Genomic DNA, 13,986 nt, shown 5'->3' on the forward strand with positions numbered 1-13,986 from the left:
CTAAACCCAACCACCCAATTTGATATATGATTAAAGAGCAAGTGAATTTGATTCTCTTTACTTTTAACAATTCCAGCAATAAAGATTGCTTCTGGTGCTTGCTTGCTACCACCAAATGAAATTACTGAGTAAATGCAAAAAGTAGAGATTTATTTGAAGTGCTTTGGTGGTTAAAAAGATGAATTGAGAAGGACTTTTGGAGACTACCGAATTGTTTGTATACGGCTATTTTGATTTTAGACTTTAAAACTTGTGTCTGCAACTGGGTTTTTTCAGAGGGGATGATGAATTTTCAAACTTGAAGATAAGTTTTTCCTGCAAAAAAATCAAAAGTGAAATTATATATAATTCTGTCATTAAACCTAACGGCTTAAGAGAAATTTATAAATCCGTCTCTATGTGACAGAATGAGCAGCCTAATTAAAATATTCAACAGATGACGTCACAATGACACCTCCTCCCTAGCCCTTTCCCTATTTATACTCTAACTTTGTGCTGCAAACAAACCCCACCCCACCTCTCTCTCTCTCTCTCTCTCTCTCTCTCTCTCCTTCTCAGTTTTCTCTCTCTCTCTCTCTCTTCTTCTCAGTTTTCTCTCTCTACACAAAAGCATAGCTTAAAGATTTAGCTGCAATGGAATGCAGTAATGAGACAATGAACACAAACTACACAACCACCTCCTCAACCCCTCTGTCTCAGTCTCCTTCTTCTTCACCATCCTCTCCTCCTCCTCCTCTGCCTCCTACTCCAACTCCAAACCCACCTGTGGTTATAAGTCCTTGTGCTGCATGCAAGATCTTGAGGAGAAGATGTGCAGAAAAATGTGTCTTGGCACCTTACTTTCCTCCCACTGAGCCAGCCAAGTTCACTATTGCTCATCGTGTCTTTGGGGCTAGTAATATCATAAAGTTCTTGCAGGTACTTTTCTTCATGTACCAAACATGTAGCACTATTTGTCAAAGTAGGTCTATGACTGTGTGTTCTGGAATATTAGATACACAGTAATGTTCTTCTGTCACACTGTAAATTTTGGTAATTTTACTAAATATGTAGTTTAAATTCACAGTCTAATAAAATTATCGTTCTCTTGTTTGACAAAGACAAGTCTGACCAGAAGACACGAAAAGGCATACATAGCTAGAACTTAAGGTCTTTCTCCCATGTGAAACACTAAGTGTCAGATTTTCCATGGAATATTGTGTTAGTTGCATTCATATTTGAAAATTCTAGGAAGTATACACTAGACACAAATGGAGACGTACCAAAGTGGTAGGAAATTCCCTTTCAGCCCTTAGCCCTGATATTATTTTTCATCAAGGAAATCAACTACTCTGACTAAATTATGCTGATAACAACAGAACAAGGGAGAAAAACTCTCAAAAGTATCTCTTTTTTTCCGTTTCTTTTTTCTTTTTCTGTCTATTTTCTCAGTTTGCAATCAATTAAATATTGAAAGTTTATTTGTAACTAAATGAAAGAAACATTTCAAATTTTCAGGAACTTCCAGAATCTCAAAGAGCTGATGCAGTGAGCAGCATGGTTTATGAGGCCAGTGCAAGAATTAGAGACCCAGTTTATGGGTGTGCCGGGGCAATCTGCCACCTCCAGAAACAAGTGAATGAGCTGCAAGCACAATTAGCCAAGGCACAAGCTGAGCTTGTCAACATGCAATGCCAGCAAGCCAATCTTGTGGCACTAATTTGCATGGAGATGACACAATCTAATGATCAGGGCTCTCCTCAGCAATCACTTGATCACAACTTCATCACCAGTTCTCATGGCAGCAACCAGGGTAACATAAGCTTCCTTGATGACACCACCACTCTAGGCTCATTGTGGGAACCACTTTGGACATGAAGAGAAACAAATAATTAAGAGGAATGCTAGCGTCAGTCGAGCATGAGTACGTGACATATCTTGATCAGTGTGGGCTCAACAGTAGGTCTCACATTCATGCATAACTCAGAATGCATCACGCATGTACGACTGACGCTAGCATCACTATTAATTAATTATTATAACCCAATGGATTGAAAAAAAAAAAAAAAAACTTGTTCCAGGAATCCAATCAAATTCTCCTAAGGAGAAGTTGAAGGACACCATATTAATTAATAAATTTTAGGTAGCTCTCTAGTAGGAATGAAGTAGCACTAGATCTTCAGTGTTTGAACAAAAGGGAGGGAAGATGAAAGTTGAGATTGATGTAGTGACTTTGTTTAAGCCTGCTGCAGGGCAAAAGTAGCTAGCTTGGTGGGTCTTTTTCTTTTAGTTTCATGTAATATTTTCCATGTTGAAGAGGAAAACAGATATATGTCTGTTCTCAGTCCATTTGTGTGCTGATCTTACTGAATCTAGCTTTAACCAACTTTTGGTCACCTACTTTAATTACTTAATAAATTGATGTTTGATGCATGAATTAATTCCTTGTCCAACTAGCTTTTGACCATCTTTCTCTGTAACGACCTTTAAGCCCACCAAAAGAAAACCCTCTCTCTTTTGCAACTTGGGATAAGCACCATGTTTATCAACTAATACAATCAGATTTTATTAATTAAATTGAACTTTAATTTGTATATGGTAACAATTAATTATATTTATCTGCGATTATGAGTTGTGTTGTAATTATGCGTGGAGATGAGAAATTGGAAATTAAATTGCATAGGGTGTGTGCGTTAAAGAATCTAAAGTCCTATATCGGAAACTATGGTACACTACTAATAATACTGAAGTCTTTTGTTTCACTTGCTGAACTTTGAAGGTGATTAATTTAGAGACAATATAATTATTGGTAATAAGAACCCGATGATCCGTGGTTGTAAAAATCTAACAAACCTATTATCGTTTAGAATAAAGACACCATTTCAGCATCAGGGTCTGTTTTTATCTGCCTTCATTGGGCAATGTGGACCTATCATGGATTGCACCTGGCTCTCAATTGAAAATGAAACTTGATGTATTTAAAACCGACAATACATTTTTTAGATTTATCTAACCATATATGCTTGGCTCTTGAAAGTGCATAAATCTTGATCACCATGTCAAAGATGTATGTATACCTTTTGGCTTTGGGCTGGCTACAGATGTTTTGACTGATTCCGCAATCTTTTAGTGCATGCTTTCAAGGAAGTAAACAAAATACAATTCCATGGTGACATGACCTTTTTTTCTTCTTTACCATGTTTCTTTTCTGATTGATGCTGCAGCAGCAGCCCCTCCTTAACTTATTTCACACTGATCGAGTTTTTTTGCTAATAAAGGAAATCTTTCGAGTGAATATGCAACATGACCCCCAATATTCTTGATTTTCTCTTTCATGGAAAGGTGGGATGGTGTTCAGTGAAATGTTTCAAAGAGGTATTCACTACGTTATAAAAAAAATAATAATACTAATAATAATAAAAGGATGAGGGCAGACTTGCCCATGTTCAATTTCATAAGCTTCGTTGACTCTTGAGCTTTCTTTTCTGAAAAAGGGCATACTGTATAATAAAATGTCTCAAAGAGGCATATTGATAACCTAAGGCACACCTACTTATGTTTAATTTGATGAACTCTATTCATCACACACCGTAGTATTCTTGTATTTTTCTTTATGATATTGTGTTTGATAAAATGTCTTCAAGAGGCATTTATAAGCTCAAGAAGGTTGAAACGCATCACGTTTATTACACTCTATAACAGTGACTTACAAATTTTTGATGTGATGTTACGTTGACTATAATATAAATTACATATTTACACGTCAATTACCTATCTTTTTTATTGCAAACGACTGGAAGAGAGGAGTTTCGAACTTCTACCCACATAAGTAAAAGTGAAAGAACTCAACCAACTGAACTATACTTTACGGATATTTGCACATGAATTCAACTACATCATAAAATAACATGTCATAGAAATCCTTCCAACTATAACCAATGATTAATCGTGGTGGATCAATTAGATATTACTTTTACTGTCCCAAACTGTGACACTTAGCCAATAAGTCACTTGATGTTGTTAATATTAGTTATTACTGTCCCCCGTCTCCGTTAAAAGTCACAATCTTTTTCCTCTTGACAATGATGCAGAAGAATTTTCTCAACAGAACATTGGGCCCCTCTTGATGGGGGGTCATTGCCACGTGTCCATTTGTTACTCCCCCATTGATAGTAATTAGTAAACTGGTAATCATAGCTTTGATCCCCCCCTAATTAAACGCGTTTTTGAGGCACAATTCAAATCATGTGCACCCCACGTGCGTGAGTTGATGATGATCTCAGATTCTCAACTAAGCAAAGAAGCAAAGCCAACAAAAGATTGTCACCTGTCGGCAACCGATTGATTCTCTCTTTCTGTCCTTTTTTCTTCTCCCTCTTCTTCTTTTTTCCTCAAGAGACAAAATATCTATGTCTCACCCAACATGCCATAATTTTCTATGCTTGAACGGGAACAAAGTCTGTTTTTTTGACCCAATTGTACCTCTACAGAGGCTATAAAATTAAGCAAACCTATTGCTATATATTAAAAAAATACTTTATAAATAAAGAAAAAAAATGAGTTCCACAAGTCAATGATATGATCCTTTAAATTATATTTTTCACTCTCATGACAAGAATTCTTGTGTACTGGTTTGTAGTCATTTTTGTACGTGGTGAACTTTATCCAACCTAACATGCTGTAGTGTGTAGGAAAGATGATGTCTTTAGAGAGAGGTTGATCATAAGTTGACTGGTTAAACATGTATTCCTTGTTGGCGATTCATAATTATACAATATATTTGTCATTAGGTTTTTAATTACTTCGTATGCTATTTGATTAAATCGATGTTATTGTGCGTGATTCTATCCATATCAATTCAATTTGTTGTGTTTGATCACTATATAATATTTACCTATATTCGACACCATAGTTTACTTTGTACTTTTGCTTTTCATTAATAATTACTATCGATTATTCTATATTAAAAAAAAAGGTTCGATCCACCAGAAAAAGTCTTGAATTAATTACACATGCACATGTCACTATATGGTGAATATATGATGAAGGAAATGATTATATGGAACTTAAAAATGTTCACCAATATTTTAAAGTTAATGTTATCATTTGATTATGGGAATTCAATTGGTGAGATGAGAATATGGTCAATTAAAACAGTTGTACCTCCCAAAAAATTGATAAATCAATCACTGATTAACTTTCTAGGTGAATGTGACACTATATCTGAAGGATTGTCTCATACCAGATTGTTTTTAATTATTTTTTTTTTAAAATTAAAAAAATAATAATGGATCTCATTTTTATAGAACACAATTACCTATTTTATTTTTAAATTTTAAAATAAAATTTAAAAAACCAATTGATACACGCGTGATCAAATGCGAAGGAACTAGTATAGATAATAGGTGTGTGGTATGCTGAGTAATGTGGGGAGTGGGAATGGATCTCCCCTACCAACATTATACTGTTCGAGTGCAAGCTAAGAGATCTATAAATAGGTGTGAGCTATAGTTCTAGTTATATAGCTCATCATCAATATTTTATTGGTCAAGAAATTATTAAATTTTATATTTGTATGGCACCATCTTATAATCATAGAAAGAATCTTTATCGCTGTACATTTACAGTGGGTTTAGATCAATCTACATCATTTCCCATTGCCCATATAGTGGTATTAGGTGTACGAAAACCTATTTTAAAAGGTCACATTGCACCAACTTTTGTCACAAAAAAAATGTCAAATATAAGATGGGACAGAGTAGGAGACTGCAAGAAAAGAATGATCCAATACATCGATAAACTGAAGCCAAATTTATTGCATTAAATTAACGAAAGGCAAAGATCGACAAACCCACAACTAAAAGGGAGACTTAAAGAGTCAAAAATTTGAAACAAGTCTTATCCATATTGTTTGAATTTGCATTACCTAAACAACTGCTACTGAGGAGAATGTTGCAATGGGAACTATGACATTAACATTTGCTTTGTTGAATCCGCATTATATATGTATATAGAAATCAATGGGGAAAAGACCAGAAGAGTCGCTCCTTTTGATTCTCGTTCTCTCTTGCTTTTTGAGTTTTGATCTCATTCTGTTCCTTTTTCTGCTGCTTTGATGTGTATGTATGCATGTTGCTAAGCCCACTAGCTGAGTTTTGCAGTCATTTGAGGCTTTTGAGCTTCTTTTCTCACTTCAGAAGTTATGGTGGTGATCACAGAGCGTTCATACCAAACATAAATGTTTTGTTCTCATGTGGCATGTGAATGGTTGGTTGTCGCTAATTAATGAATTATGAGACTCACTTGCATTATCGACCGAAAATTCCCCGGGAACCCATAGTGAGGAGACTGCCCTTTTAGCATCGCTTACAAAAAGTACTATGTGATAAAAGTGGAGATAGGCCCGACATTATTGCACATCATGTTAATTGGCAACACCGTACATCTCGTGTGCCTTTGGCCGTCATTCCACGAGACATTCCCAAAAGTTGCATGGTACAAAGTCTTATAGCCTTTAGATTACATACACCTACTTCTATTTATTTTTAGAAAAACTAACTATCATATATATAGTTAATGGTGTGTTACACTACTTTCATTTGATATGTTTTTACCTCTTTTTATGAGCAAAAGTCTTCAAGATTAGTCCCTAATTGAGGAGTGATACTTCGATAATTTTATATACCAACTAACTCTTGGCTTAGTGCTATTTCTTTTTTCGATGTTGAAAGATGTTTAAGTTCAACACACCACCCCCACCCCCCATTTAAGGAAAAGAAAATGATTTCATTTGCAATATTGTTTTTCTCGTCACCCCTGTTTTCGCATTTTCTATCGCATATGCTTTTTTTTTCAAAAGTTGTGGTTAAGCTTTAAGAAAATTGAACTCAAAGGTTCGCTTGGTCTTGTAGGGCATGTCACATATACTTAATCAAGGGAACATCACATACGTATTATAATATTTAGGAGATGTAAGATGAGCCAAAAGATGCAAATAGAATTTTCCGTTTGCTTGTTCAATCAAAGAAAACTTTGTGATTTGATTTCCGAGGTATTTAAATCATCGATCATGTGATTAAATCTTATCCAGTGAGCACATAAGCTTTCTTTTCCATGAGATGGTGAAATTAGGATAACTAAGCTATGGCAATGGTGCTTTCAACTCAACTGTTTTGAAACACATCGCCATTTTCAAGAGTCGTTTAGCATTTGAAACGAAAACTTCAAAGTTTGCAGGGAATCTTGAATTGAAATAATTGATTTTTCAAACCACGATTTTCACTCATGCTTTTGAAATTATATTATAAATTAAATATTCAACATACTACACATTTTGCTAAGGGATAAGCTTCACAGAATAGGACCAAAAAAAAATTGTAACACTTTGCTAGAGATCAACTTCCCCACGTAATAAACTTTGTGATTTGATTTCGAACCATGTAATTCAGGAATAATTATAAATATTTGTAGACCACGACAAATATAAAACCCTAGTCAAAGTATTTTTCAGTGTTTTTTTTTTGGGGGGGTTTAATTTCCCTATGAAAAATATTATTTTTTTCTTTCTTTTCTTCTAGAGTGATGAGGAAAACCAATTTAATTAGCAAATGTTTAGACAAATCGCAATTGATTTCTACCATAATACCTAATGGTATGAGAAAGTTCAAAGCAGTCAACCAGTCCAAGCAAAACTGCCATGTGTATAACACATTGTCATTTGTTAGGTAATTTAAGGGAGAAAACTAACACATTTGGACATGAAAATTGAACTTGACCCTTTGGACTCTTCCATGACTTATTTTCCCTCGTTGAATGAAGTGTTGTCCCTTACATCTAGGGTTAGGGGCGGACAAATTAAATTTCCGTTAAACCCAACTAACTTGACCTGAATAGTACTATCGATTCAATTTCACACGCAAAAAAGAAAATAATGATAAAAAAATCAAATTATTTTTATGAAATGAAAGACCTAAACTTTCCACGATCAAACACATCAAAGGGGAAACGTTTTAAAGAAAGAAAAAGCCAGCTAACTACATTCAAAACAAAATTGAAATTTTCTTGAATGCTTATATTATAGTACCTATCAAATTGTTGTCTGCATTCAGAGGCGAAGTTCAACACGTGTCATTAGCATGCTAAGCCCATTTTTATTTAAACTCGGGAAAGAGTTTATTTTTCCTAAGATGACCCAAAAGAAGAAAAATTGGTAACAAAATTGAAGGCCCAAAAGAAAATAACAAAAATACACAAAAGCGGACAAAGTGTTACACCCAGTGGGCTTTCCTATTGGTATTATAATAGTGAAACTAAGAAAAATAAATAAAAGTGACCTAAGTTAGTGTTGTGCCCATTGTAACTTTCCTAGCGGTACACTTATGTTAAGCCTTATAGTAACTACAGTGTTTATTTTTCTAATGCACAAGATTGGTAACTTATTTTAAATGTACCTCTTTCGGTTGTGAACTCTTTTTACTTGAACTTCTTTGGGCCTGCGTGCTCTCGTGAGTCTAAGTTCTATTAGTTTGCTTTTTCTTTTTCCTCATAAAAACAAAAAAACAAAAAAAGGGTCAATTTCAATTCTAATTCCATTCCCAAACGTGAATCATCCACCAATGCCTAGGACATCATATAGGACTATTTATTCCTATATTTCTATGTCCATTCGTCGGAGCACACGAGTATAATGACCCTAGTGGTGAAGTTAAAACTTCCATGTCATTGTCATTGGATTTATCTCCACTCTCTGTCTCATTTTTTTATGTAATTCGAGTGGTGGAGTAAAGCTTCAATGTTATGGGAATATATATGTCTACTTTCTCAATTTCAATCTCACTCATTACATAAGTCACGATAAGTGAGATATATAGTGTCGATATATCACCAAGTACGTAGATAAATTATTCTGCAAACAAGGAGTATTTAGAATTAGACTACGTCAATGGTTCGATTCTCACTCTCCTATATACAAAAAACTAATTTATGAGAGTGCCTAACCCAATCCTGTATCTCATGTCATGAGCTGTTATATCCAAAGATTCAATTATCATGTATCATAAATGCCCGCCAAAGTTGTCTATTTTGGCCAGACACACAGAACATAAACAAGAACAATTCCAAGGTTATACTTGTCAAAGCCTAACAACAAACGTTTGCTATGTATACATTTTTATGTGCAGCCGGAAATGAAGAGACATGAAAAACACTGCGAAAATACTACACCGACCTGATATCTGTTAATATCAAGAAAGCATGAGCATGTGTTGGAGAATGGCCTTATGTTTCATAAGGACCAAGGGTTGGCCAACTAAACGAGAAAACCAAACGTGCGGTGCAGCTAAACTCAAGTGTAGCATTTAGAAAGTACCGGACTTTCATGTGCTGAGAGGGACTAAGGTCTTTCGTATTGGAGATGAGCATATTCAGTCACTTCAGTAGTCCATTGTCACGAATGAGAAAGGAAATGATGACTTCCAATCCCAAGCAAAATTGCCATCTGCATTGCAAACAACTCAAGCACTTAACACCCTGTCAACATACGTTTAATAATTCGTAATTGGAATCAAGTACTAAGACAATGACATGTTTACATAATCAGAATCCGTAATCAGACGCATCTACAACAATGGCACGTTCACTAATCCATTATCGGAATCAAGCACACTAAAGTGGTCTTCAACACATACAAATATACGTGTTCACAAACACACGAGTTTTACTTACTGTATTGGTGGAAATACGAACAGAAAGCATAAACTAGCTGCAAATTAAAGCATTTCTTTTTCTTTTTGATAGGAAATATAGTAAACTATCTTCAAAAATCACTTTGTAAAAACTCTCCCTTCCCTTCCAATCCCAATCCCGGCATTGGGGCAAGAATTTTCCATCATGGCTAACTAGTTCCAACTTCTAACCAAGCAAAACATCTAAAGAGTTTGACTGGTATATATATAAACCAGACAAGAAACAAAAGAGTTTTAACTTGGAAAATTAGTTTAGTTAACATAAAGATTGGTACGCAACATAAGTTCAATCAAGGAACAACAGTATATATACCATTATCAGCTGCTATCCCAATATAACACACTCCTCTCCAGAACATCAATGAATTGCCAAAGTTTAGGCTCATTATTTCATCCTCAAACTAGAAGCCATTAGTATATATATTATACATTATGTGGGAAGAGAGGCAAACCAACCTTTGATTTTAAAAAACCTCCGTAGATAACTAGACGCATTTGAATTTTGAAGTCAATGTCAATTGATTTAACATATAATGGTCTATGTTTTGTCAAAGTTTCTGATACCCAAATAAGTAGACACATTATCTGTAGAAACATTTTCAAGCTAGGACAGTCGTGAGAAGGCACACCTAAATTTATATATTTGGCCTTCTATATACGGCAAGATGCCAAGTGATAGGAATACAAAGTAAATAAATCATCATAGATAAATAGAAAAGTCCAAAAGAGTGCTAGATATTCCATTAAACAGAATTAATACCAGAAATTAAGGATGCAAATGAGAAGGCATTTTCACCTCCTGCCATATGCACAACCACTGTAATACCTTTATGGCCATTGAAGGTGCAGCAGTTCCAAATTTCATTGTCCACAAATGCATATTAATTTCACAGTGATTTTTTTATCAACGGCAACAAAGCAGGATCTACTTCATCTTTCGACAGTAAATTAACTATCAACTCTGTTGTTGATGCATCTGCAGAAAAACCCTTCTCTACCATTGTTTGAATAAGTACCATCGCCCTTGATGTCTGTTTATTATGGATGAACCCTCGGATAATTGTATTATAGGTCCAACCATTAGGAGAACAGCCTTCCACTTCCATTTCAATAAGAAACTTTTCTGCTTCGCTTGTAAGGCCCGCGATACAGAGTCCATTAATCATTATAGTGTATGTCCTCGCATTAGGTTCAAGTCCTTTTGATGATAAACCACAAAAGAGATCCCTTGCAGATTCAATTTTTCCAGCTATGCACAAACCTTCAATAAGAATATTGTAAATCACAATATTAATATCCAACTTCTTCGCTTCCATCTCTCCAAACAATTGCATTGCCCTAGAAAGTTGTCGGTTTTTACACAGGCCATCCAGTAAAATAGAAAAAGCTTGAGCATCTGGAAGCTGGCCACAAGCTTGCATCTTAGAGAACAACTTTTGTGCATCATCTATTCTACCCACTTTGCAAAAACCGTCCATAAGAGCGGTATAAGTAACGGTATCTGCAACTAGCCCCTTATGAGACATATCCAGAAAAAGCATCATGGCCTCATCAATCTTTTTATGCTTACAATATCCATTTATCAATGTGCTGTAACTAACAACATTAACCATCGAGCCCTTGCTAAGCATTAGTTCAAAAACCTTTTTCGCTTTGTCCATTCTTCCTCGCAAACAGTAACCATCCATGAGTGAATTGTACGTAACCGAATCAGGATCAATATCTCTTTCAATCATCATCTCAACCACGCCTTCTGCTTCCACGACCATTCCCTCCTTACAAATTGTGTCTACCAAGACGCTGAACGTGAACACATCTGGAAATATATTTTTACTTGCCATTTCATTCAACAACCTTGTAGCTTCTTTCCACTCGCCTAATTTGCAAACTCCATGAATCAAGGATGTATAGGTAATGACATCTGGGGCAATACCCTTGCTCATCATTTCTGAGAAGAGGTTCAATGCATCATCAACTAGTGTATCCTTACAAAGACTGTCGATGATTGTGCTATAGACAACTAGGTCAGGCTTGCAAGCTCCTTCCTCCATCTTCCTAAGCAACTGAATAGCAGCACTATTGTTACCTTTCATGCAAAAGCCCTTTACTAGCGTGCCATAAGTAACCACATTAGGCTGACAATTACCTCCCCTCATCATCTTGTGGAGAAGGGTTGCCGCCTCCGCCACTCTATTCTCAAGAAGAAAGCCGTTGATTAGAGTGGTGAAGGTAAAGACATCTGGTTCAAGACCAACTTTGAAGAAATTTCCCAATACAGATAAACTAAACCCCATTTGGTTTAGATGACAATAACAATTTATGAGAATGTTTAGAGTATAAACATTAGGTCCAATTCCCGACACACCCATTTGTTTATACAAGATGATGACGGCCGGATAATGTTTCAATTTCGCAACTTGACCCAATATTTGAGTGAAACGAACAACTGAAGGCCGAGGACGCATTTGAAGCACTCTATCAAACACATTGAAAGCATCCTCAACAGTTGTGATTTTGGGTGAGTTTCTCACTGGCTGCTCTAGTTGGGTTCTTGTAGATTTGATTGGTTTAAAAGGTTGAGAGTGAAGGAAAGCAAAGTAATCGTTGGCGAAAACAACAAGAGTGGAGTTAGAGTGAAGACAAGGCATACCTCTCCATCTCCTGCTGGTGCAATAAGAAGAAGAAGAAGCAGCTATATTCCGCATCATCATCTTCAGCATCTCAGTGAGTCAGTGAGTCTCAGCCAACCTTCAACATTTGGGAAGCGAGACCAAATCTCGAAAGGGAGCGGCGGAGCTCTCAAGTGCGTGGATGATGATCCAGTCGACAAAAACTTTGTTTCGATGAGTTTCGAATTAGTTTTCCTTTCTAATTGCATTTAACAATGCTATGCTATGTCGGGAAAGGGTTGTGGTTTTCTTTTTTCTTCATTTTTACAAAGAATTTATTTCAGTGGGTTAATTGTTACCAGTGAATTAAATATTTCGGAATTATCTCGAGTACTCGTTGTATAAAGGAAAGGATGTCTTTTGATTAGGGATGACAACGGTCGAGTAGGGGTCAGGTATGATAATACTATTATCGTCTTCGCTCTCTATCTCTGCCCTCATTTCCGAATTCATCCCCTTTTAATAGGTTTCGGGGAATCTCCGTCTCTGTTCCCGTTAGGGAACTATCCCCATACCCGTCCTGAATCTCCGGATTTTTTTTACATAAAAAATATTTATCATATATTTTAACATTAAGTTTCATATTAAATTATCTTTCAACACATCTAAATTTACTATAAAGTTCAACTCAACTATTCAAAATCACATTAATATGAAATTCCAAAGAAGATTAGGAAGAATTAGGAGAGGGAGGTTAACTTAGGGTTAAACATAAATATTATAATTATATATATATTTATTTAAATATATATATATTTTCAGGTCGGGGATGAGGATGCAAATACCATCCCCTCCCCATACCCATCGGGGATTTTTCAAGTTCGGGGATCTCTGTCCCCGATACCCGTTTGGCCACGAAATCTCCCCTCGTTAGGGTTGGGGACCCGATGGGGACCTGCCCCCGCATGGATTTTTGCTATCCCTACTTTTGACGAAAAAATAAAAAACAAATATATATATATAATCTCCTCAAAATCCAAAAGTCCCGCGAGACTACACACACTTCATTTATTTCTCGCTCTCTCAGTCCTACATGGCCAGCATCGTGTCACCCGATGACGACAACGACGATGTTTTATTCGCCATCTCCGAGCAACATCGCGAGCTCATGGAAGCTGAATCCCTAGAGTTCGACATGGATCTTGACAGGACCCACCCCGAATTCCTCGAAATCCGGGACAATTCCTTTGATAGTTCAGACATCGAACCGATGTCGGGCCTACTTACTAAAGACACGAGCCTTTCTGCCAAAATTTCGGCAGTGTCTCACCTAAAAATTGGACATTTTTCCAAATTTTTAACCTGTCAAGATCACAATTAATATCACCAACCGGCAGCATGCATAAGTTAAAAAAATTCATGCCGTTTACATCAATGGCCTCTGGACTGGCAAATCAAACCCTAGTACGAGCGATAACAGAGCAATCTAAGAGTTTTGATTTACAAACGATAACAAAGTTTAACGAAAAGGAAAGAACAAAGCTTATCCTACTGAAGCTCGGGATTCGGAAATTCAAAGCTTGACTCTGCTGCTCAACTCGGTCAACTACTATCTGGGGGGGGCGTAAAACAAAAAAGTATGAGTGGACAAAAAC

At 36.1% G+C, this 13,986-nt stretch overlaps 2 protein-coding genes across 3 annotated transcripts; one reads left to right on the forward strand and one right to left on the reverse strand.

Moving 5' to 3' along the window:
* Positions 411-2,374, forward strand: LOC18775011 (LOB domain-containing protein 1). Its single transcript, XM_007205848.2, has 2 exons — positions 411-918; positions 1,498-2,374. Exons 1-2 carry the CDS (start codon positions 634-636, stop codon positions 1,855-1,857), a joined length of 645 nt encoding a protein of 214 aa, XP_007205910.2. The 5' UTR covers positions 411-633; the 3' UTR covers positions 1,858-2,374.
* On the reverse strand, positions 8,973-12,746 carry LOC18772851 (pentatricopeptide repeat-containing protein At1g63330). 2 transcript variants are annotated; one of them, XM_007207948.2, is made up of 2 exons: positions 10,549-12,746; positions 8,973-9,475 (listed from the first exon to the last, which is right to left on the reverse strand). In XM_007207948.2, the coding sequence occupies exon 1, from the start codon at positions 12,440-12,442 to the stop codon at positions 10,610-10,612; it is 1,833 nt and encodes a 610-aa protein (XP_007208010.2). In that variant the 5' UTR covers positions 12,443-12,746; the 3' UTR covers positions 8,973-9,475; positions 10,549-10,609. The 2 variants fall into 2 exon arrangements, with proteins under 2 accessions (XP_007208010.2, XP_020423131.1); XM_020567542.1 differs by having other exon boundaries at positions 10,483-12,746.

This window comes from Prunus persica, chromosome G6 (assembly GCF_000346465.2).
Source record: "Prunus persica cultivar Lovell chromosome G6, Prunus_persica_NCBIv2, whole genome shotgun sequence".
NCBI classification, from domain to species: Eukaryota; Viridiplantae; Streptophyta; class Magnoliopsida; order Rosales; family Rosaceae; genus Prunus; species Prunus persica.

Excerpts from the sequence above, each read along its gene's own strand:
- LOC18775011 (XM_007205848.2), top strand. The coding sequence starts at position 634 with ATGGAATGCAGTAATGAGACAATGAACACAAACTACACAACCACCTCC. Across the intron at positions 919-1,497 it reads ATATCATAAAGTTCTTGCAG|GAACTTCCAGAATCTCAAAG; the intron begins GTACTTTTCTTC and ends TCAAATTTTCAG.
- LOC18772851 (XM_007207948.2), bottom strand. The coding sequence starts at position 12,442 with ATGCTGAAGATGATGATGCGGAATATAGCTGCTTCTTCTTCTTCTTAT.